Source organism: Atractosteus spatula, chromosome 15 (genome assembly GCF_055471065.1).
Source record: "Atractosteus spatula isolate fAtrSpa1 chromosome 15, fAtrSpa1.hap1, whole genome shotgun sequence".
Classification (NCBI taxonomy): domain Eukaryota; kingdom Metazoa; phylum Chordata; class Actinopteri; order Semionotiformes; family Lepisosteidae; genus Atractosteus; species Atractosteus spatula.
Window position 1 is genome coordinate 25,292,971 of NC_142720.1, and position 25,855 is coordinate 25,318,825.

At 37.3% G+C, this 25,855-nt stretch overlaps 1 protein-coding gene across 1 annotated transcript; it reads left to right on the forward strand.

Moving 5' to 3' along the window:
- Positions 1–865: 865 nt before the first annotated feature.
- ogfrl1 (opioid growth factor receptor-like 1) lies at positions 866–19,994 on the forward strand. Its single transcript, XM_088933646.1, has 7 exons — positions 866–1,238; positions 3,786–3,872; positions 4,115–4,193; positions 8,830–8,908; positions 11,631–11,697; positions 12,018–12,163; positions 17,450–19,994. Exons 1-7 carry the CDS (start codon positions 1,053–1,055, stop codon positions 18,084–18,086), a joined length of 1,281 nt encoding a protein of 426 aa, XP_088789772.1. The 5' UTR covers positions 866–1,052; the 3' UTR covers positions 18,087–19,994.
- The last annotated feature ends 5,861 nt before the right edge of the window (positions 19,995–25,855 follow it).

The window sequence follows — 25,855 nt, forward strand, 5'->3', positions numbered from 1 at the left end:
ATGAGTGAAGCATGGAGGTCTCACCGGTGTGGCTGGCTTGGAGAAAGATGTGCAGGAAGATTCATGTGTTAGGAGAAATCAGAGCAAAGTAGTATGGCTGCATAGGGTGACAGACTGGCGGGAAGGAAACAACCACTGGTAGACTCTGTCTCCCACGGGAATTTTTGTAAAATGCCTGTAAAATGTTTACAAAATTGTTCAGCAATAATAAACCATGATGGAACAGAGGAGAGGAACGGAAAAACTCCCAGTGGGAAAAGTAAAACCTTTTAGGTTGTGCTAGCTGTGCCGAAAAATAAAAGCGCCGTTTTTCAGTCAACGAGTGCCTGAATCACTGTGTCCGTCCTCGCCGAACCCGAAAATACTACAATACATAAGGCTGACAGTGGATTTTGGCTTGATGCACTGAATATAAATCCCTTGACCTGTATAACTACTTTGTTGTGACAGTAAAAATGCACATTTCGGTTGAAGACTGGAATAATAGCGGTTGAACGTACCAGTAGAAATTTTGGGGGATGGGAACTCAGTACCTACATGCACAACAGCAGACTAAACATGGAAGACTAATTGAAATATTTAAATTTCTGACGAATGGTGCAAAATAGTAACTTAATATCAGGGAAAGACTCACAGTGATATCGAAATATAAATGTGAACATACAAAGATCGTAATCCATTTTCTAATAAATAAAATATGCTTATGTGTTCTGCTGTTTTGTCTTATGTTGAATTTATATGTCCTGTATAAAATATACAGGACATATAAATTGTTTCATAATGAGCAAATAATGTAGGAGGAAACTTGGTACTGTATTTGGATATTACCACTGCTTTTTGGTGAACATTGCCTAGTTTCGACAGAAGGGGGTGTGTTCATCTCGCTTTGGTCCGGCTTCCTGTGGAAATTCTGTAATTCTGACATTAATGCTTTGTTTATTCTGCGTTCTAGGGTTGGGAGGCTGGTAGATTCGCTGTTCTGGGCGATGGTGAATACCGGTGATTGAATATGCAGCAGGAGGAGTGAAAAGAGAATTGAAGTTGAGTTTTAAATGGGAAATCTGATGGGTAGCCTGAGGTACAAGGAGCCAAGCACAGTGGAGGAATGCGACTCGACCTGGGAGACAGACTCCGAGCCCGAGGAGCTGCAGCCGGTAGACGACAACAACATGACGGGGGAAGGCAGCCTAGCGAACTCCTCCAGATGTGGAGATGAAGAAACTCTAACTTCACATCAGGTAAAACAGTAGGAAATGAACACAGATGGCTAAATGTATGTATTGATTTCAGTAACTGCCAAGACATTAGTTACTATGGTTTCTTCTCGTGGTTATGCTTTGTATTAATTTACTGAAGTAAAGGCAAATATTTATAATATTGTTTCTAAAATTGATATTATAATAATATAAATAATACATAGTTTGTACATGTAAATAATAGATTGTTTTTGGATTGAATTAAGGCTGTCTTTAGCACGAACTACCGTTAATTTGTAAGCCATATATACCTAAAATGCTTATCTTCAGAAACCGAGTTTTATTGTTATCTCGTTATTTTTAATTACTGTATATTGTGCTGTACACAGTAATTGAATCGGAAAACTGAAATGAGCAATGCTGGGGACTAGTTCGTTGATGTTGCATTGTTGTGTAACCTATTGTAAAAATACGTTACATTTCGGTATGCTGGTGTTTTGTACTTGGTTTGCGTTTCCTCCGTTTTTCTAAAAGATCTGGGGCTGAGCAGAAATTTGAGAGATATCTATGTGTTCTTTAAATCTTTAAACGATATTTTTTCGGCTTGTGTTTTTAAAGACAGGTATTTGGTGAATACAGTACTATCTCCTATAAAACGTTATCCGTATTTGTGCATTGCATTCCACGAAATACTGTAGTATTGAAGATTTAATTTCAGCGTGTAGTCGGATTTGAATAAATTACACATTCGAATATACATTTTTCAGGATCTGGTAGCCTCATATAAACACCTATATAAACACATATATTGTTTTTGAGCAATACATTTAAAATCTAACCAATAAATATACAATATTTGAAAAGGTACAGTTTTAAAATGTTTCACTTCCTCAGTCATGATTGCGTTGACCTAGTTCACTTCATTGCATCACTTTTCTCTTGATCTAACCGGAAAGTCGAGCGTCCCATGTGGAATCGCATGGATAAACACTTTCGCTTAATTCTCTTTCGTGAACTGCAACGCTGCTTAATTGACAAATCTGGTGTGTGGTTATATTAATCAAAAGATCAATGATTAAGTTGGAGGAGGCAGCCAATCTAGTGCAAAGACCATGATTTAGAGGATGTTAAAGTTCTAGATTTTACAGAAAGTTTATTGGCTGTGCTTATAAGAAGCTAGACATTTCTGGGTAAGGAAACAGTATGAAATGAACTGGCGCAGAAGTAGAGAAATAGCTGAATCACAAGAAAGCTGTTAATGAGCTGGAATAAAGAAAGTCACTGCCTACAGTACCATTAATACCATTTTGTGAATCAGTTTAATATTTTCGAGAAATTCTCTGCTAAAATTCTTCTTAGATACACCCTGCTAAATTAAAATGAGCATCCTTGACATACAGTATTAATAATACATCAATTTTTGGTGACTGCTTCGCCTTTGGAGGATCATGAATTTGTCCTTAGGGTAAACCAGAGCCTAGGAAGAATGTCCACTGTGTTGGTGTGTTTATCACTTGGTACACATGTGCATTCAGTCATGTTTTAGCAGGAAGGGTGCAATTTAGAGACATTAAAAATACAACTTTGATAAATGCTAAACTTATCTTGGAGCTGACACCTGAAGCACCTGCAATTCACTATCAGGTAGGTTGGAAAGGCACACTGTGCAGGGCCTGATACAGAACATTGTGTATTTGTCCAGATGGATGAGAAGTAGTGTGGAGTAATTGTACAATTTCACTTTGTTTCTATGGGCAGGGTGCTCATCTCCGTATATTCTTTTCAGTACTTCAGAGCACTGAAAAAATCAGCTGATTGAAACTGGAAAAGTTTCCGCTTTTACTTTGTAGAACCTACTGGTAAAACTGTTTTGTGAAGGCATGAACCAATTTACAGTGCCTTGCAGGAGTATTTTCTTTCCAGTGATGTACCGTTTTGTTGCAGTAAGTTGTAATGTTTTTACAATTACAAATGCTGTATACAAGTTTTAAAAGGAGTATTTGAAATTGATTAAATGCATTTAACTATAAATATTTTAATCAAACATTGAATGTTATGGGTAAAAAGAAATTACCAGCTAAAAACAGCAAAGAAAAATAAACAATTAAAGTGTTGATTGCATGATTATTTACCAATAATACTTGATGAAAGTACTTTTGAAAACCACATATGTAGGACCAAACTATTTGCACTTTATACTGTATCTACATTGAGGAATTGGAAAGTACATAATTGTAAGAAAATGTCCACATTTTTGTGAAAAGTTATCATTTTAGCGGTATAGTATAGACTGTTTAAAAGTGGATAATTGCTTTTTGGTGAACAAAATATTGACATATTTAAAGAAAATAAATCTGGTTTCAGAAATGGTGATCATATGATACTGATAAAAAATAATACAGTAGGCTAGGATATGCTTAAATGTGGGACTGTGTTCAGGGAAATGTGTTATATATAGAATGGTACTGTATGTAAAGACTGTTTACATTCCAGAATTCCCAGGAAAGTTTTTGATAAAATATGACTCAAGCAATTTTTAAAAGTTTATATTATATACTTTAGAAATACTTGTGTAATTGTGTTTTACAGTTCACTGATGCACGGGAGTCTGCTACTAAGGTGAAGAGGAGTTATTATGCTGCAAAGGATTTGTATAAGTATCGTCACAGCTACCCGGTATGATCTCTTTCAGTTTGAGTCTCATGAAAACCACTACCTGTCTCTTTTTTAAAATGCTTCTTGATAAAACATGCTAGATGCGTATGCTATATAATATAAAATACACATATCCATCTATTTCAAGTCTGCTTTTTTTGGCAAGGGTTATGGCTAGTGTACTGTCACCTTATGCAAGTGAATGAAAATAATGGAACTGAAATTAATTTAATTTCTCATTGTTCCCTGTTTGAATATAACAGAACTACAAGAAGCCCAGACAGCCCAATGAATATCGCAACCTGAGGTTCTATCTGAACAAAATTCCCCTGGTTCCTGATGGTGGGTGCATTGCTGATTTGTTGAGCATTGATTTCAATATGGTTAATCTAGATCATTATGTGGAACTTGCGGTATGTAAGACGTTAATGAAAACATTAGCTCAATTTAATCTGTTGCCCTACTTCTTTAAATCCACTTAATATGGAATAATAATATGGAATCTTGTAAAGATGCAGCCCATCAGAACATGCATTAGTTCTTATTTGCAGTACAGTACATTGTGTGATTCACTGGCCAAAAACTATATTAATTTGTGAATATAAGTATATTATACCTAATGTACATACAGTATCTGGTAGTGGTAGCTAAAAAAAAAAAAGTACACAACAGTATTCCACCTTCTTCATAAACGTTTTCTGCATTAATGTCTTTAACTCAATCACTTACTGTGGTTATTATGGAAAGGTTTTGATGTGCTCGTTTTAACTATAAAAAGCTCATGTAAATTAAAAAGAGCTATAATGTTTTAACCTTCTGTTCTGGCTGCAGCTGGTCTCAATTAACCCCTCATTATCCAATTTCCCTTACACACCCCTTCCTTCACTATTTAAACCCTCAGTTCACACTGTAACATTGCTCGGTATTAGGATCTCTTCTGCCTCCTTAGTTCACCTTGCCCTTTCTTCCTAAAGTACTCTTTTACCTTGTCTGGACTCCTTCAACGTCGACTCTTGGTTTTGGATTTCTCGCTCTTGCCTCGCCCCTATTGGATTTGTTTGCCTCTTTTCTTGACTATTACCTGGACTTGACCCCACCTGGAATAACTGATGACTCTACCTCGTCACCTGTCTTGGATACCTCAGCTACTGGACCTCCCCTGGAGTCCCGCACAGGGTCCATAAATTAGTTTGTTCTTACAAAATACCGAGCCAGCAACATGAACCCCCCGGGTCAAAGTGATCCTTTCTCCATTCTCCAGCAACACCCTGGGGGACGTAACGGCGGCTTTCTAACAACTACTCACCCATGTTACTCAACGCCCGGCTCCCCAGCCGATCTCGGCTGCTGTACCACCTCTACCCCCTGCAGCACCAGTCAGTCCTCTACCCCTCCCTTCTCTGGAAAAATTTGACGGTGACTCCACCAAGTGTCAGGGCTTCCTGATCCAGTGTTGGATGGCCTTCCAACTCCGCCCCAACTGCTTCCCCCCTGACCGCGAAAGGATTGGGTATATGGTTTCTTACTTCTCCGGTCGAGCCCTGGGGTGGGCCAACGTTCTCCTCATCTGGAACGCCCCTGAGACGGCAGATGTCATCAGCTTCCAGGCCGCAGTACAAGCCACCTTCAGTCAGCTCTACCCTCACCACTTTGCTGCTCACCGCCTTTCCATCCTCACACAAGAAAACTGTCCCCCGTAGGTGTATGTTGCTGAATTCCGCTGCTTGGCTCCCCAAACTTCCTGGGATTCGCCAGTTCTGCCAGGGATTGTCCAAAGAATTAAAAGATCATATCATCCACCTTCCCCTTGACTTCCCCTCTGTAAACATTTTTATCTGCCGGGTCACCGAAATCCAAAACCAAAGAGTCGACATTGAGGGAGTCCAGACAAGGTAAAAAGGTACTTTAAGAAGAAAGGGCAAGGTGAGCTCTGGTGGTGGAAGAGATCCTAATACCGAGCAATGTTACAGGGTGAACTGAGGGTTTAAATAGTGAAGGAAGGGGTTTGTAAGGGAAATTGGAGAATGAGGGGTTAATTGAGACCAGCTGCAGTTGTAACACCTTCTGTATGAATTCTTCCACTCTTCTATATGAATTATTACTGTACAAAAAGTTGTAGTACTTTTTAAAATTTAGCAGAGAATATTAACATAGAATCATTTGGGGAGAGAGGAAAACTGGCATTTGAAAAAGTATGGGAGAACAAAAGACGGGGAGTAGAGAGGAGGTGGGAGCAGGAGAGAAGCATATTAACACTCAGGTGGTGTGAAGTCAAGAGAGGTGAAGAGCGGTGAGGAGTTAAAACCTGAAAATGAATAGAGAGGATTATAAGGAAACTAGTCTGTCACTGAGAGAAGGGGAAGGTGTGATCCTGGATTCAGGATAATTTCAGTTTTGGATCTCTTTGATAAGTGTTCCGAAACCCCTCTGTACTTAGTGCTTTTTTAAATTCATGGCTTGATAGATGGGTTGGAACTTTAAAGATTCTTTGAATTGCCTGGTTATTTAAAAAGGATTCAATAAGAACTGTCTTTGGTTTAAAAAAATTGACATGCCTACGAAGTATTATGGCAGTTGCTCATTAAGCCTTCTTTAAGAAAATGTAATTGTTTGCTAATGTTCCTTTTTAAGGCTGAAATGCCAACTCTTGTATTTTTTTAAAGAGGTTATTTTTACTGTTCACAGAAATGCACAGAAAACTTACTAAAGTTATCCAGTTGAGTAATTTCACTTTGTCCCCTGTTCCTCATTGAATCTTTACACCCTCAGTTTAATAAAGGCACAACACTCACTGTGCACACCATGATCTCACATGCAGGTGTGAAACACAGTAGGGATAATAACTTCTGTTTTTAAAAAAAATCAGGTTTGTTTGAAAATTTGTATCTGTTATAACTGTTAATACAATAGAGAATATAATTGTGATTCTGTTGTTTATTGCTTAATATTGCGTGTCATACATGTGATTTGGTATGGAAAAACTGTTACTTACAGGTTCAGTATTAGTGTTTTCAAATTAAAAAAAATGAACAAGATGTGTTGATGTTACTGGTTTTATTTATTCATAAGTTCATCACCACCATTGCTTAATTGTTTGGCACTCCCTCAAAGATTATATTTGGAAGATGGCAGAACAGAGCACAAAGCAAAAACTCAACATAGAAATTAAGGGGTTCTGGGAGCAAGAGTTGACAAACATAGTTGTAAAAATTTTATTAAAAGACTTTTTTCTACTTTTTTTCTACTGAAGATTGTAGATTACCGTGGGGAACATTGAGGAATGTAATATCACAAGTGCATTTGTTCTGACTTACATTTACAGATTGTAAAAAAATTTACAGTAGAGTGTAATTTTAATAAACAAATTAATATAATAAATTGCATGAATTCAACACTACCTGTCTCTCAATAATGTTTATTTTTTTATTAATGTAAATGTCCAGTGAGACTGTAGGTATGTATTATGTAAAATATACTGTATACACTATAAACAGTACCATATATACAAAAATGTGTCACACCTATGAAAATATAAAAATGTATCTTCATTTACCTCTGAAGAGAGAAAAAAAGAAACACAACGTTTTGGCTGTGGAACCTTCTTCAGGTGTGAAGGTGACACCTGAAGAAGGCTCCTCAGCTGAAACATTGTGTTTTCTTTCTTCTCCTTTCAGCTTGTTTCTTTGCAGCCTACGCATGCTGACGCAGCTACCCACCTGAACCACTTTTTTATATATCAAGCTGAGTAATTTTGCATTGTGAAGCAGCCCTAATTTCATTTTTAATATTAATTAAATATTTAACATACTGTAATATACAGCATAAAAGTGGACACAGTACACAAATTAAATTCTATAATTGGAAAAAGATTGTCCCGGGGCTGAGCATTGACCAGGATTCTAAACCATGTGTTTTCAGGTGAAAGCCCAAATACTTCCGTACGCCACTTTAAGCATTAAATGTGCCACCTAGTTGTTTTACGTAGTGCAGTCCTGGAACAGAATTTTTTTTAAAAAGTGCAGTACAATGTGATGCATTATTCATCGTGGATTCTGAATGGCTGGATCTGTATAAATATTTAATATACATTCCTATTAGTTCTTAATTTTTGTATTTCTTATTTGCCCAGTATTTCTCAGCAATAAATCTGTTGTGTAAATATAGAACTGTCTGTTTATTATTGTGTGCACTGTTTAACTGAAATGAAAAAAGTGGTATTAAGTTGATATATTAAACATGCTACAATTCAGATAAGATCCTCCCCAAAAAGTACAAAATAACTAATGTTTTTAAAAAGTCACACAGTGGTGTATAGTATATAACTCCAAAGTGTTATGAGTAGTACAGTCTACATTTTAGTGTTTTTAGAAGATTTGGGAAATGTATGAAACTAGACTCTTCATCGCTGCTGACAGCCAATAAGGTTCATATATAGATTGTTGTTATAAGCAATAGTAGCATTGCTCACTTTTCCTAAGTCTCTAAGAGAAATGAAAAATGTGTGAAAATGTCAGGAGTACGTCGTTGCTGTACCATCACACACTTATATGGAAGTATAGATTTTCTTTAGATTTTTCTTTAGAAAAAAATAGAATAAAGTTCACATTTGTTCAAAATCACATTTGTTCAAAATGGTGTCAAAATTGATTATTGATGGTTAGAAATACAGACAGTAAAAACGACAAGGCAAGAAATCCTTGTTTTAGGAAAGGAGTACCCTATACATTAGATCCTGACAGTATCAAAAACACATATGAAGTTTTCATCAAAATCTCTAGAAGAGAAAAGCACAGTCTGCAGTCTACATGTCTGCTTGGTCGCCAGCAGGATTATGCTGCTACAACTATAATGAAGGGGGTGTTTAATGTTGAGGTTGCTATATACTGTAATGTACTTGCACTTTGCATTCCTGCACAGATTTCCAAGTACTCATGGTTTACATTATTAATCAAAGTATTTGTACTTTTCAACACTACAGGCATTTATGTTGAAGAAATTCTCAACAAGTGGAAAGGTGACTATGAAAAGCTGGAGCATAACCACACCTATATACAATGGTGAGCACTTTGGTTTTCAATATAAGTTCGTTTAGTTGTTTTATCCTGTTTGTCCTCTTGAGTTACAGGTAGGAAGAAAACATGGGACAAATAACTGAAATAATCCTCTGGCTGCTGTAAGAGTTTTCTCAGTAAGAGCTTTTGAATACTACTGAATTGGTCTACTTCAGACATCATGCTTGTCTCTGTGTTATTACCTTTGTGATCAGAAAATCTAATTCGGCTTCTTCTTGAAGAAGCCTAGAGTATTTTCCAGACAACACATGTTTTTAAAAACTAATGAAAGTTTTTTTTTGTTATGTATAGGAGCAAGAATCCAGTTCTTGTGTTCTGATTTGATACTTTATGTTGGTGTTCTTGGGATATATGAGTAAACAGATTTTGTCACAAGTGTGAATGTATGTGGTGTTGACATATTTTAAAATATAGATGAAACTACATTAATGGGGTATTTGTCATTTTATTTGTATTCAGTTTTCATAATGTATTAAATCATTTTAATAAGATGCAGAGTACACACACACTAGAAGTAATCTTGGCTTTGAATTAAAGTATTGCAATCAACACATTACAGCATTTGTAATTCATATAACACAGAAGTGATCTTTTTAATACATGTGTCTTGGGAAACAGAACATAAAAGGTGGGTAGCTGCGACAGCATGCATAGGCTGCAAAGAAACAAGTAATAGGTTTATTCCATGCTGACACCTGAAGAAGGCTCCACGTCCGAAACGTTGTGTTTTCTGTCTTCTCTTTTCAGCATGGAATAAACCTATTACTTGTTCCTTAAAAATAAAAACCTTGCTCCTTTTGAGTGCTAATGAGACTTTTCCTGGTGTCCCTCTCTGTAACCAGCCAGGTAGCTAAGTTGTTTACAGCTCCAAAACCAAAACTTTATCCCCCTTTTACAGTGCAGGGCAGAAGACAGACAACTGTAAGTTGTTTACAGCTCCAAAACCAATTGTTTTCCAGCTGTCAACTGGTCTGGTGATCAAGGATGGCAATTAATTCCCCAGAGCTTTCTGGAGACTGAATTTTGTTCAGATTTTGTTCAAATTATTTTTTTCTTTGTCTACTGCTCTCTAACATAGCATGTACAAAATTGTAAACAACCTAATGTAACTAGTGCACACAGACTCAATAAATGAGATAAGATTCCCTCCCATCTCCTATAGTAGTTTTAAGCTAATGATTCTGGTATATTAAAGCTAATAATTTACAGAAAAGGTTTTATTTCAAGACCTGGGGTATTATCTGTGTGGAGTTTGTATATTTTCCCCATGGTTGTGTGGGTTTCCTCCAAGGGACAAAAAAATACTAGTGTTTAAGTGGCTGCTGGGAAAATTGGCCCTGGTGTGAGTTTCTGTCTAAGTGTCTGACATCTTGCCTTGGACCAATTGCTTGCCAGGATAGCCTCTGGCTTCCCTGTGACTCTAAAGTGGAAGAAACAATTTGAAAATGTTTGAAAATGGATGGATGGATTTGCAGAAGTACATAGCAAAGCCATAACTTAGAAATTATGCAGTAATTGCAACTCATGTTTACAAATTTCTCTGTGCTTTAAACTTTACTTTAAACAAGAATGATCAAGCTGATTTGTTTTTCATAACAGTTAACTTTTTAGTTAACAGTTAACAAATTTATGATTGCTTTTAGCACTAGTATACACCATGGTATACAGTAATTTGCATATTTTTTGACTCCATAATAGGCTAAAAGCATAACCATATCCTGTAAAGAATAATGGATAATAATGGAAAGTTGAGATCCTTGTGATCTACCCTTGGTACATTTCCAATAAAAGATTACATTTGTTGACTAAATCAAAAGTTTTGTATCCAGCAAATAAGATTCCATTCATTTTTGTACAAGGGAATTTAAATATAGTGATAGATCTAAGCATTGCAATAAAAGGAAAGTAATTTTACTTTCAGTTGTCTTATTAATTTACTTAAAAGAGAAATATCACAAAACAGAGTCAGATTTAGAAAGAATGGAAAATGGAGTTGCATATATTCATTCCTACTGACTGAGTAGGACTGACTGACTAACTGTGCTGTTCTTTGCAGTATTACTCATTTTACTTTTGTATATCCTCTGTTCTTCCTTTCCAACACTTGTATTGTATTAAGGCTGCTCCTTTTCATACAGAATATTAAATTAAATAAAAAACATGTTGTTGTTGAGTGCTGTCGACTCATGGCAACCCTGTAGACAGTTCCCCTGTCCTTATCCATAGAGTTTCCATGGCAAGATACGGAAGTAGATAGCCAGGCCTTTCTTCCACGCTGAGAGTGCTAGTGCGAGTGCTGTTGCTGTTGTAACGGAAACGTGATCCTCCGTCACGAACACTGCCCCATACTGCCGCTGCCCGGTATGGGTTATTAGAGAACCTTGTGCCCGACGTGGGACACGAACCCACTACCCTGAGATTATGAGTCTCATGCTCTACCAACAGAGCTAGTCGGGGCCAAAAAAAAAAACATACGTAAAGTAAATTCAAATCATGCATTTACTTTATGTATATGTGTTTTAATGTAGAGTGTTTGATTTAAAGGCATAAAGGATTCTCCTGTCCTATTTAAGTAATTTACCTTGTTTTGAAATTTATAAACTCAAATTTATAAATTTATAAACTAAAATCATAGTATTTCTGTGATATAGAATCTGATTAATAGGGCAAAGTAAGAAGCCAAAAAATTATGTTTTCTGTTTTACAGGCTTTTTCCATTGAGAGAACAAGGCTTGAATTTTCATGCCCAAGAACTAACTCAAGATGAGATCAAGGTAAAAAATTAGATTTTACAAAAAAATTACAAGGATCCTTAGCACACCGAGGAAATTGACAACATAGACACATTAAAATACATTCTAAATACAATTCATTAGTGCTTTCAACAAGTGTGTGGTACAGTTGAGCTTGTGGTCCAAGAGAGGTTGAACAGTGTCATGAGGAAAAGCAGAGACTGTAGAAATAAATAAGATAAATAGGAAAGAAGACATTACTTAGCATGCTGACCTTTTATGTCTCATCTTGGTTCACTTTAGTTATTAAATACATTTATCACTGCCATTAATACTCTCCTGTTTCTCATTTAATCTAATAGGAATTTCAAAATACCAGGGAAGCCAAAAGACGCTTTCTTCTGGCATACACTGTGATGCTGGATTTCTTTGGAATAAAGCTACTGGACAAGAATGGAAATGTGGCTCGTGCTGCAAACTGGCAGGACAGGTTTCAGCACTTGAACGAGTAAGCATAGCATTATCTGAAACTGCTGTACTTTAAATCAGAGCATCATTCTTTCAATCCCTAGCATGAAAGATGTGAATAATCAAACTAGAAGATATGTTCCAAGAATCTACAGTATCTAGTTCTCTCTGACTATTATTTGCTGTGCTTATGAACTTTTTACTTTTTTTAGAACAATAGTCAGGAAATGTGTCAGTTTAAATTCTGCAAAGAAACAGATCAAGGTCAATTGAACTTTGAATAATAAAAAGAAAAAAGTACAATGATTGTTCTGTGGAGAGTACTTTTGATGTGTCACTAATGAGTCACACTCCTCTAGAAGGTTCCACAGCCAGAACGTTTTAATTTTTTTCAGCATGGAATTAGCCTTGACCTGTTCTTTAAGGCTTTGCAAAGCTTCCTGCTGGGAAGGGTAAAGCAACATCAAACTGGCTTTACATTTTATCAAATGTGGAGAATAACATTATCCTTCCATAATATTCCTTAGCATATTTCTTTAAAATATCTCAAAACTGATTTTAGTTTTGCCTGCATAGCAAAAGACAATCTAACCAAAAACCAAACCACAGAATTGCACATGTAATAGAATGTAGCTTGTGTAGGAAGTATGAAAACATTCAGATGCAATCATGCACTGTTTTAAATTCTGTCTTTGAATGCATGTCCATAGGTGGATCATATCTAGTTTTTAAACATTTTTTAAAGTTAATATTTTAATCAAAACTTGAAATCTCAGTCAGAACCCGTTATTAAAAGAAGTTAAATGTTAAAGCTAAAATATGCCGATTGTGTAACTTTTTACACAACCAATGGAAGCACCCTTGGTAGCAATTACAGTTTAGAGTCTCTCTGGATAGGTTTCTACTGATTTTCCAAACCAAACCATCCCAGAGCTTTGTGGTTCCACTGTATTGCCAAACAGGCTTGCTTTGAGTCATTGGGATATTGTTGAGTTGTGGGCATTTTCTCCTATCTCAACCATTGAACTATGTAGCTCTATCTATGTTGCTATTGGCCTCATGGTGGCATTCCTATCAAGTTTCCTCCTTGCTCAACTGCTTGGTTTGAAGGGAAAGCCTGACATAGGCAGTGTCTGGATGGTATAATGCAACTTCAACAAATTAAAGGTCCATTATTATGCTCATTAACACAGTGGTACCTGAGTGCTTTGACCCCCTGCAGTTTGCATACCGCCATTATAGATCCACTGCCGATGCTTTTTCCCTGGCTCTTTACACTGCTCTGACTCCTTTGGAAGACAAAGACACATACATCAGAATGCTATTCATTGATTACAGCTCCGCATTTAACACTATAGTTCCTTCCAGGCTGGTCAGGAAGCTGAATGATTTGGGCATCAACACCTCTCTATGCATGTGGATTATAGATTTCATGACTGGCAGACCACAGACTGTGAGGGTAGATGGGAAACTTTCTTCCACGCTGACCATCAGTACAGGTGCCCCCCAGGGCTGTGCACTTTGCCCCCTGCTGTTCTCCTTGTTTACCCACGATTGTGTGGCCAGACACAACTCCAATTCTATCTTCAAATATGCTGATGACACTACCATCATTGGCCTAATCACTGCTAACGATGAGACAGCCTACAGGGATGAAGTCAGGAACCTGGTGGAGTGGTGCACTGACAATAACCTCTCCCTCAATGTCAGTAAAACCAAAGAGCTGGTCATCGTTCTGGTGCACTATGGCTGTCGTCGAATCATCCAGGTGGGTGCTGCACATTGGTGGTGGTGGAGGAGAGTCCCCATTACCTGTAAAGTGCTTTGAGTGGAGTGTCCAGAAAAGTGCTATGTAAGTGTAAGCAATTATTATTATAATTGATTTTAGAAAGCAGGGTGTGGACTTCATACCTATTCACATCAATGGGGTGGTTGTAGAGATGATTAGCAGCTTCAAGTTCCTGGGAATCTTCATTGCTAACAACTTAATGTGGTCCCAGCGTGTAACTGGAGCTACAAAGAAGGCACAACAATGCCTTTACTTCCTCAGACAATTGAAAAAAGTTGGACTGCCTTCAAATGTCCTTACCACATTTTACAAGTGTGCTATTGAGAGTGTGCTAATGTGGAAATTGTCACGGACGTCCAAAGGGACTAACCGTGGGGAGCAGGAGAGCGGAAAAAGACCCATATGCGTAGCGGCGAGACGGGAAAAAGGCCCGGGCTCATTAGTGCAAAGAGTTCAGGAATGCCGTATAGAAACCTATGCCCTCAGGGAGCGGACGTGGGGCGCCCTGGTGCTAGGCGGGTCTCAGGACATCCGAACGTCAATGCTGAGCGAGGACAGAGTGCAAGACCCGGAAATATATAGCCCAAGGGAAAGGGAGGGACCGGAAGGACAGCAGACCGGAAGCTAGAGACAGGACAGAGAAGGAGTGCCCTCTTGCTGCAGAGGACGTGACAGAAATAAGACAGAAAATACAAGCTCTTGAACCAGTTGGGGCTAAAGGCCTTGCTCAGGGCCCCAAGGGAGTAGGATTCCTATGCCGGCCACAGGATTTGAACCAGCAACCTTCCAGTCACAGCCACAGAGCCTTAGTCACAGAGCCACCACACCACCATTGTCTGACTGGAAGCTGTTACAGGGGATGATCAGGTCAGCCCAGTCCATCATTGGAGTACAGCTCCCCTCTATTTCAGACATTTTTAATACTCACTGTCTCAGGAAGGCTGGAAGTATCGTTAAGGACACCAGTCATCATGGTTCCTCACTTTTCTCCCCCCTTCTCTCTGGTAAGCGTTATAGGAGTATAAAGGCATGAACATCTGGACTTAGAGACAGCTTCTTCCCTTAAGCTGTCAAATTACTGAACTCTACCCCTACCACTGGCTCATACTGATGTTTTTTTTCTCTAAGATGTATGTTATTTAGCTTATTGTTGTTGCTGCCACTGTTCTTAGTTTTTGATGTTTCCTTGATGTCTTGTATAGGAGCATACATGCAAATAAACATTTCATTACACTTGTGCATGTGACAATAAACTCTACTCTAATGTAACGTCTTTAATGATTAACTCAGGTGTGCTCAAAGGCATATGCAATGTCTTTGAAATTTGTATACTCATCTCAATCTGTGTCTTTCTATACAAATCCTTGAGTGGATTTAAAGTTGCTTGGTCTTCAAAGATGAATCTTTGCTTGAACTTCCCTTTTTGACTGTGTATTTTTTCTCAGTGATATGAATCACTATTATTCTACACATATAGAGACTACTTAACTAATTGTGTAACTTGTCAAAGTAATTTTGTGCACCCAAGCTGCCTTACATTTGTCAAAGCAAAGGAAGTGAACTCTTAAGTAATCAATATATTTTAGCTTTTATATATATGTAGTTTTTACTGACTTAACTTCTTTCTAAAACTATTCAACACATCAACACATTTGTCTTCTCCCAAATTGACTACTATAATGCTCTACTCACTGGGGTATCTAAATCCACATTGAACGAACTCTAGTATGTCCAAAATTTGGCAGCCAGAATCCTGACCAGGTCCAGTGCAAGTGATCACATTACTCCTATCCTGGAGTCCTTGCACTGGTTTCCTGCCAAGTTTTGTGTCGACTTCAAAATCCTCATGCTCACCTATAAGGCTCTGCATGGCTTGGCACCTCAGTACCTGTCTGATCTATTATCGCCCTACTCCCCATCTCGCAGCCTTCACTTCTTTAATTCTGGTCTCCTAACTGTCCCCCAAGTCTGTCTACACTCTATGGGTGACAGGGCCTTCTCCTGTTATGCCCCTCAGCTCTGGAACTCTCTCCCCAAAGATATCAGACAGTTACCTTCTCTAAACTCCTGCAAATCCGGACTCAAAACCTTCTTTTTTAGAAGTATTTACTCTTCCAAGTGTCATAAACTTTGTCTAAAATCTAAGACATTTCTAAGTCACCTAAAGTTGTAACAATATAGAAGGGGTGTTAGTGGGGCCAGCAGGGGGCTCTCACCCAGCGGTCCATGTGGGTCCTAATGCCCCAGTATAGTGACGGGGACACTATACTGTAAACAGGCGCCGTCCTTCGGATGAGACGTAAAAACCGAGGTCCTGACTCTCTGTGGTCATTAAAAATCCCAGGGCATTTCTCGAAAAGAGTAGGGGTGTAACTAGGGCTGGGCGATATGGCCAAAAACATTATCACAATAAAATATTTCATATCAGTCAATATCGATAATTATCACGATAAATGTCAAATCATTATTTCTTTCAAGTTTAAAGGCAGATTTTTTCTCCTGAGTGAAAGTTGAAGAAACCAGACAGTTAATTGGTAAATTAAACAACTCTTTATTTTAAGAACACAACAAACACTTGCCAAACAGCAGAAACATTAAACAAATCTGAGGTAGAGAGTATTCAAGTCTTTTTTAAGTCAAAATATGTATGAGTAAAATTTACAAAATAAATATCTTAATAGAAAAATTAAATACTGCAGTGTGATAAAACACACATAGAAGATGGCTCAGACAGACTGCAAATTTTAAAGTGCTCTGTTTTATGTCTGATCGTAAAAAGCCAAAATATCTCCAAATTACCGAAGTTGAATGACCTTTTCTGTCGACGATGTCATTGTCCTTCGAGCTGGTCATTGGCAGCACTACATTTGCTTCAGTGTCGCTCATTTCTCCACTCTAACTACAATCCTGTCAGCCACCACCGTGTGGGTAAACAACACCACGTTAGCTGCCCGGTCTGCAACATGCACCCACACTCGAGCAGTATTTTGTGCGCATGCGCATATCATGCGCAAAGCATAAACATATATATCGAACATTTATCGAACTTTTGTTAACATTATATCGAAGAAAATTATATCGCGATAATTATCGTTATCGAATTATCGCCCAGCACTAGGTGTAACCCCAGTATCCTGGCCAAATTTCCCATTGGCCCTTACCAATCATGGCCTCCTAATAATCCCCATCTTTGAATTGGCTTCATTACTCTGCTCTCCTCCCCACTGATAGCTGATGTGTGGTGAGCGTCCTGGCACACTATGGCTGCCGTCGCATCATCTAGGTGGATGCTGCACATTGGTGGTGGTGGAGGGGAGTTCCCATTACCTGTAAAACGCTTTGAGTGGAGTGTCCAGAAAAGTGCTATTTAAGCGTAAGTATTATTATTAATATTATAATATTGTTAATATAGCAAGTCTCCTTTTATTATTCCATGGCTTTTGTATTGACAATGGCATTGTAATTAAATGTGTTATTGCTATATGTATTTTAATTTTGGCTTTATTATTAAGAATATTTTTTTCTCCTTTCTGTTAGATCACAACACAATTATTTACGAATCACTCGCATTCTGAAGAGCCTGGGTGAACTTGGATTTGAGAGCTTCAAACCTCCACTAGTCAAACTGCTTCTGGAAGAAGCACTGATAGAGGAGACAATCCCAAATATGAAACACAGTGCCCTGGAGTATTTTGTGTACACCATCAGAAACAGAAAGGAGAGAAGGACCCTTCTGCGCTTTGCCCAGCTGTACTATTGCCCTGCTGATCAATTCATCTGGGGGCCTCCAAAGAAGAGGAATCCCGGAGGCAGGGCTTGCTCAACACAAGACAAAAGTGCAGTTCAACCAAAACCAGTGAAAGGGGCTTCTGCTAACAGCCCTTCTTCACAATCTAATAGTGACAAAGCAGAAGATAACAGGAGTGACAAGACAGAAGACAGAAACCAGAAAATTGCAGAAATCCAGGGGAGTACAGATGGAGCCCTTTCTAAAACAGAAGAGATGCCAGTTTCTGAGGAAGATAGGGATAGTCAGGAGGGCAAAGTAGCTGCTGAAAATAGAGCAAAACAGTCAAACAGCTGTAAGACAAAACCACAGTTTGAGGGAAAAGTAGAGAACAAAATTAGAAAGAACAGAAATGAGTACATAGACACAATTTCTATACATTATTAGGGACTTTGGAAGATTTCCTTTCTCTACAACAATGTGATGACTGTAGCAATACTTTGTGAAATGCCTTGCTCTTTAAGAGTATAAAAAAAAAGGCAGATGAATACCATTGGAAAGCCAATCTTTTGGGATTCTAAAATTCACCTTTATGTTTTTGTTACGTATTGAAATGTTAGTTTTAACCTTTTGATGTAGTTCCTTATTGTTCAAGTCCCCAAATCTTCTTATCCCTCAAAAGGACCATAGCACATATATGAATATTAAAAAGAAAGCTGAATTAATAGAAGCTTCTGTACAAAAAGCATGTTTTATCATTGAGTCTTCCGTTACAAAGACCTGTTTGCCATTGTTGAGAAATGTTCCTAGTTGATAATTCTTCAAGCTGCTATACAATGTGAAGATATAATCACTGTCTATAATATGTTTAAGATTTGTACTGTGGGTATAAATTGCATTACATATTTTAATTTATTATCAATGTTTAACAGGCCTAAATAATTAAGACAGTGCTCCTAGTACTGAAGCTGCTGCATTAATTTAACCATGTCATTGCATCTGTTCATTTGGGAGCCTATGTCTAATATGTGTAAAAAATATGAAGTGCCTCCTTTTTTATATACTTCTCATTTAGTGTACAAAAGCTATAAAAATGGATCTTTAACTTTCTTTTACAGGTCTAAATTCGTGATTGGAGAAAGTGTAGCATTTTGTGACAAGAACCCTCCACACCTAATTCCTCCATTTAAAAAAACACATTCGTACTCTTAATTTTAACTGATAAACGAAAGTATGAAAATAAAGTGAATTTTTGCACTTAAGAAGAAGTGGCTTCTAATGAAATAAGTGCAAAATAATCATATTCTTGGAAGAATAATTCCTGGTGCAAATTGGGAAGTAGTTTACGCATGGTAGCCATTTTGATTCAAATTGTTTTGGTTCTATTTTTTTAAATGTCATTTCCTAAAGTATCATCTAGAACTTCAGCATTGAAGAGCAATATGTCCACACAAACTCATCTATTTACTCTAAAGGTTGAAAGATGGAGATTAGTTGTGAAGGACACCTCACCACATGAAAGTTACGAAATATTTTGTCCTAATTTTCAGTGTTGTAATACAGATTCCTTTTGCAGTGTTTGCCAGTGGACAAAGGGGGTGTCCATATCTGGGTATGACTGTTTTTATGCTCAGTGTTTTAAAGTAATACCCCACCTAGCATGAGAAATGTTTTTCAGAGAAAGGAAAGCTCTTTGACATTAGCATTAATAGGGTCAATTATAGCATAAGTTAAATGAGGATGTTCCTACGTGTGCTATTTCTTAGGGGTTTTATGGTATGTATGAAACATACAGTGTATATCATGCAACAACTCATTGGCTGAGATCTTGCACACTGTTTTTCATTCCTTCTTGCCTTTAGCATTAATAGTAGCATAATGCACAACAACAGCCTAAGCTGAGTGTGCTCTGGTTGCTTCTGCTTAGCTTTTGTACTGTATGTGCATCACAAACAGACAAACACACTTTCTGCTATAATACAGGTGTATTTGGTGGAGTAATTAATATATAGTATTGGCCAGGAGAAAGAGAGTTATAGTAAATCAGTACTAAAAGAAACTGCACTAAGAAAGGTATTACTGTATGTAGATTTGTGTTCATACTTTTTTCTGCTAAACTGAGAATATTTGAGAAGTTTTTCAACCTGAATAAGTCTTTCAAGCAGCCACTTTCTCATTATAATCCAAAAAAATCAAAATACTATAGATATTGTTAAGGTGTAACAATCAGACAGGCCAATAGATTGGTTGTTTGGTTGGTCAATTATAAACTGAAAATTTGACATCGTTCTACACTTGGGTGAAATAGTTGCCTTTGTGTCCAGGGAGGTCTGGATAATCTAGACGAGGTCAGGAGTTAGGAATGTGTAGTATATAATGGTATATGGAACAATAGGTTTATTCCATGCTGAAAAGAGAAGAAAGAAAACAACATTTTGGCTGTGGAGCCTTCTTCGGGTGTTCTTTCTTCTTTTTTCAGCATGGAATAAACCTATTACTTGTTCCTTTGCAGCCTACACATGCTGACACAGCTACCCACCTGAACTGAAATGGGATTTGTTGCATAGTTCAGAAGAATTGGAAGCACGGGTTATGCAGTGCTATGATGTACTAAGATGTAGACTGACTAATGCAAAAATGGTACACAGATAACTTTTTTGTAGAGTGCAGTGATCTAGATTTAATGTTTATTGCATCAGTGCTTGAGCCTTTGAAAGATTTTTAGTCCATGTGCCTAATCTGTATGTAGTTGTTTTATGAAAGAAATGTACAGAATCTTGTGCACTTTATGTTTTAGTACCTATACCATGTATATGTGGTAGTAGTTGTAACCAGTTTCTGCATTTGTAAGGTGCAATAATTGTATTTTATGATTCTGTAATTGTATGGCACTGTAATGCCAGTATTGTCAATAATGGCAAAAATTAATTTTCTTGCTTACTGCCATATAAAAATATTTGAAATTTTAATGTTTTTAGTTGTCTTTTCATTCAGTCTATTCTATTAATCTAAAACCTAGTTACATTGAATATCCATACAGTGCAGTTTAAAATGGTTATGAAAAATACATCAGCTTTCAGAGATGTATGATATTAAAACCAGGGTGTAGTCTTGAAGGAGATATATCCTTTTTTTTCCCAGAAATCTAAATGAGATTCTGACTGGATGTGGTTGGGTAGATGGAAACATTTCATGTAAAAGAAACTAAATTCCTCTGTGCAATAAACAGGTTAAAATGGAGAGATGCACCCAAGCTTTTCTCATACAGTTTAACTACACTGTTAGAAGACATAACTGGGATGAGTTTGTCATACCTGTCCAATCTTCATCAAATCTCCTTCTTCAGGTGTGAAGAAGGCTCCACAACTTAAATGTGTTTCTTTTTTTAAATTTTAGAGTGGAATAAACCTTTACTAGTTCATTTGCAGCCAACTCATGGTGATGCACCTTTGTACTCTAAAGTGTCATGGTACATCCTACTGCTTCATCATTGGTTGGTGATTTTTAGGATCATTAGCTGTGACTTCTGACCATCTGACACATCACTACCAACAGGAACTCCCTGGATTGTGGCATCTTTCTTGCCTAAATGTACATTATCAGGCTTGGAAAGATTACTTATCTGAATATATGTTTACAATAGAGTCTGCTAGATCTACCTACTTCTCACATCATTGAAAATTACCATAACAACCCCATACATCTTTTCTCCACTATCAACAATTTTGCTAAAGCCAAACTGCCCCACCACATTACTTGCCCTTGCAACTTTGCAACACATTCTTAGATTTCTTTAGCTCCATGATCAACAACATCCGGCATCACATTCTCTCCACTACACATATCATTTCCATACCTCCTCCCTCCTTATTCAACTTTCCTTTGTTTCTTTTCGAAACGTTGTGTTCTCTTTCTTCTTTTTTTCAGCATGGAATAAACCTATTACTTGTCCATTTGAGAGGTATGTCTTGACACCGATACTACGTAAATACTGCTCACGTACTGTATATGTTTCTAGGTTTATATTATGCATTTCATACGGTCAAATTACTTTTGAGCAACTGATAAGAAGCGCGAAACGGTATGCCCAGGGCGTTTTAGTTTTGTTTTGTGCGGGGACTGCTTTAACTATATCGCTGTGGATTGATTAGAGATATCAAGTACATACAAGTCATTTTTTAAATGTTGTAGTTTGTCTTGTAAAAATGTTACGAGAACATCATCTGTCAACAATTACACAGGTTCTGTTTCCATATTGCGGATTTTGGTTACGTAATATTATTTTCTAATTTCACGTTGTGAATATATGATTTGGGCAAACAGAGCCGCAAAGAAGTACATTATGGGTTGTTGTTTTTTTTTGCAGTTTTATCTAGAACAAGCGATGCTTAAACCTTTGTCTGATTCTTGTGAAACTATCCACACGACAATTACCTACAGTAGGAGTTGACTTCAGTGATGTCACTGATGGGATGTTTCTAAAAATCCATCCTCTGTAAAACGTCTTCTCTAGTTGTCCTGCATATGTATTCGCTAATGAAGCTGTGTGTTCTGAGCCTGGATCTCTACATTTCTGTATGAACCAGCTTAGAGGGCTAAAGACAGCTTGTGTTTAAATTGAGTGTAAGGCAATTTATGCTTCTAAAGTCATGGTCAGCATTTATTATTGTACTGTGCTGTAAACTTGTTCTGTGCCTAGTCACATTATTTTATAGCGTTTTTATAGCGTTATCAAATCTGGTGGCACTGTGTGTTAGTTTCCTGACTCCCATGTCACATGGTCTGTGATTGAATCCCATGGAACTACTGTATGACTTTATTTTTTAACAAACATTTCTTTGAAAAAATGAAATGTTTCCCTTGGTCAGAGATTAAATAAAACCTCACTCGCACCAAACAAATGTATATTTCTAAATATCACAACATGATCGAATTTAAGTCTTTTTAATAACAATGAATAGTCACCTATGCGTTACAAAATAAACATTTATATTGATTTGAATCGCGTTTTGATTTAAATCATAAACACGTGTTTAAATATATGTGTTTAAAGGCGATATACTGTATAAAAGCGCTGATTCTTATGGAGTGTGTTCCGCCGGGGATTCAAAACATTTATTTTTTTTAATCGCGTATCTAAGGAAAATTGCAGTATAACTTTGTTCATGCACAAACAGTGGCATGTTACATTATAATTTGGGTGTCTCCCCTTGCCAGAGTGAGTGCGGTTTTTGACTTTTTCTAAATTGCAACCCATAAATAAAGCTGATAAAGCTTAGACTAACTGTATTCTAAACTGTATTACAACGTAAATTGCAAAAATGCACTTGGAATCTGTCCAAGCCCTCCTACGAAAATTATTTAAACTGCGACACTGATCATTCATCTCTAAATAAACTTTATTTTATATAGCGTTTTAGGCGAATAGGTAATTAGATTGCTCATAAACCTAATCGCTTTTTCTACATAAACACAGTGTGATTGCTCTCTGAAAATGCTTTTCCTTTATATTTAGGCTCAGATTTCAACTATAGATCGCATTATTATAAACTTTCTTGGAAAAATGTATTTTATGTAAACCATGTTTGCTATTAATTCATTTAGGGCTAAAATACGTTCATTGTCTTCCAATCGAGTTGAGTTGACATTAGAAGCTTGCCACTCCCGGACTGTTACACCAACGCATTAGCATGTTAAAGCGATTTAATTGAGGAGCCCAGCTACCAGTTAACACTGTACTTCCTACTTTGAAAATACCTGTGAAACTGGTTTAATTCGTCACAGCCAGCACTCCTGCAGAGAGGGGGTTGTACTCGTAAAGTAGAAGCAGGCGAGATTTCCAGTGAAAGACACCTCCCCCCTCCCCCTCAAAAACCCAGTAAGCAGTAATGCTTTATGTTGAAAATTGAGGTGGATTTTGTTTATGATAAAGAGGATAAACTGGGATGGGAGGAGGGTTTGGTGTTGCATAAGGGGCGGGATTATGATAATTGGAGGAATTTGCGAGAGTATAATGGTTTGATATATTTGATTTTGTATTGTGGTCGTTATCTATGTTTTTGGTTGGTATTATGTTTATATGGTTGTTTTTGTTGGTTGGTTGTTATTATGGTTATTAATAATACGATCTATAGTTGAAATCTGAGCCTAAATAAAAAGAAAAAGCAAGTGATTAGGTTTATGAGCAATCTAATTACTTATTCGTTTAAAACGCTATATAAAATAAAGTTTATTATTAATTTGCTGGACAGAGCGGTGAACATTATTATGCATAAGACAAAGATAACGATCCTGATCAGTTTAGAAATCTGTGTACGCTGTAAGGTTTTTACTTCTTAAACTTTTAAAATACACGTTTCGAATAGAAAGAAATCCTCTTCCTGGTACAGTCGCATGAAGAGAGAGGCGAAACAGCCCTACACAGCCCTGTCGCAGTACACGAATATAATCATATCATTATTAAATTCTTTAGATACGCGATTCCATATTATATTAGCAGAAAAGCTTAAACTACCACTTTTTCACATGCTATTTCACATGTTAGTTAAATTTAATTTATTTATATATTATATATTTATATCTCTGACCAAGGGAAATGTCTCATTTTTTCAAAGAAATGTTTGTTCACAACGGCGACTGTCAGAAGATAGGACACAGCGGCTCAGGCACCCGCTGAATGGAAAAGGGGCACTTTAATGTTCTGTATGGCTAATACTAAAGCCAATACTAATATTCAATACTTTAATATCCTTTTCTGTATGTTTAACAATAGTGGGTAGTGGCCTAATTCGTCCCTGCTCCCGTTGTTAGGTGTTAATGTGTTGTTAAGTGTGAATTTGTACCTGTTTCCCTGAGGTCTGGCTTTTTTTCTGGAAAACCATAACTCTGGTCTTGTCCATATTGACTGTCGGCGCCCAGGTCTGACAGCGCTGCTCCAGCAGTGCCAGGTTCTGGCGCAGCCTCTGTTCTGTGGGCGACAGCGGGACCAGGTCGTCTGCACAGAGCAGGAACTCGATTTCCATAATTAATGCAGATCAGTAAATCAAGGGACAAAACAATTATTGCGCCCGGGTCCTCAATGGGCTTTGACGTGCTAATGCGTTGGTTTAACAGTCCAGGTGTGGCAAGCCTCTAATGTCTCCCGACTTTGAAAACCAAGTAATAACTTAACTATATGTGCAAACGTTTCGTATGTTGCTGTTGTGGATGCCTGTGGAGTGTATCTTATTTGCCGCGCGCCCTCCCCCCCTCTTTCCCTCAATTCAATTCAATTCAATTCAAGGTGTTTTATTAGCATGGCAGACGGGTTCAATCAGTGTTGGGTATTTACTTTGCTTTGAGATTCCACTTTTAAAGGTGATATATAAATTTTTGACTAAAATAAATTGATATCTTTGTCTTCTAAGCTCTCTGTGTACAGTGGAGCCTCCTGTCCAGCCAGCACATGTCCACAGACATTCACAACAGCGACATATCATAAAACGTTTGCACATATAGTGTGCAAAAATGCACTTTATTTACTAAAAATAAGACAGAGATACTGTATCAATTTATGTTGCATTGGCCTGATTATGATTAAAAAAACACATATAATTAAACACGCGTTTGCGATTTAAATCAAAACACGACTTAAATCAATATAAATGTTTATATTGTATCGCATACTGTCCAGCCTCCATTTCTCTATAAAAATTTACTCTATTACACACACACACACAATAGAAGCAGGAAGCAGAAGCAGGGACCGTTGTCAGAAGGGAAGAAGGTGACTATTCATTGTTATCAAAAATGACTTAGAATCGATCATGTTGTGATATTTTGAAATATAAAAGTCAATTGATTGTCCATAATATCACTATTCTATTTTTTCGAAGAAATGTTTGTTAAAAGAAAAGTCCAGTACCAGCTGGATTTGAACACACAACCCGTGAGTTGGTAAGCGGGCACATAGACCAGTAGGCTACAGGGGAAGTTGCATGAAGAGGGAGGCGAAACAGCCCTACACAGCCCTGTCGCAGTACACGAATATAATCATATCGTTATTAAATTCTTTAGATACGCGATTCCATATTATATTCCCTATTAATCAAATTCTAAAAGTATGCTTGTTGACTCCGGTATCTCTTTAGTTAAAGACTTCGATGCTTAAAATGTTTAGGGAGAAATGGAATACTGGTGTGTATTTTTTCTTTAAAGTACCAAGACCAGCCATATAC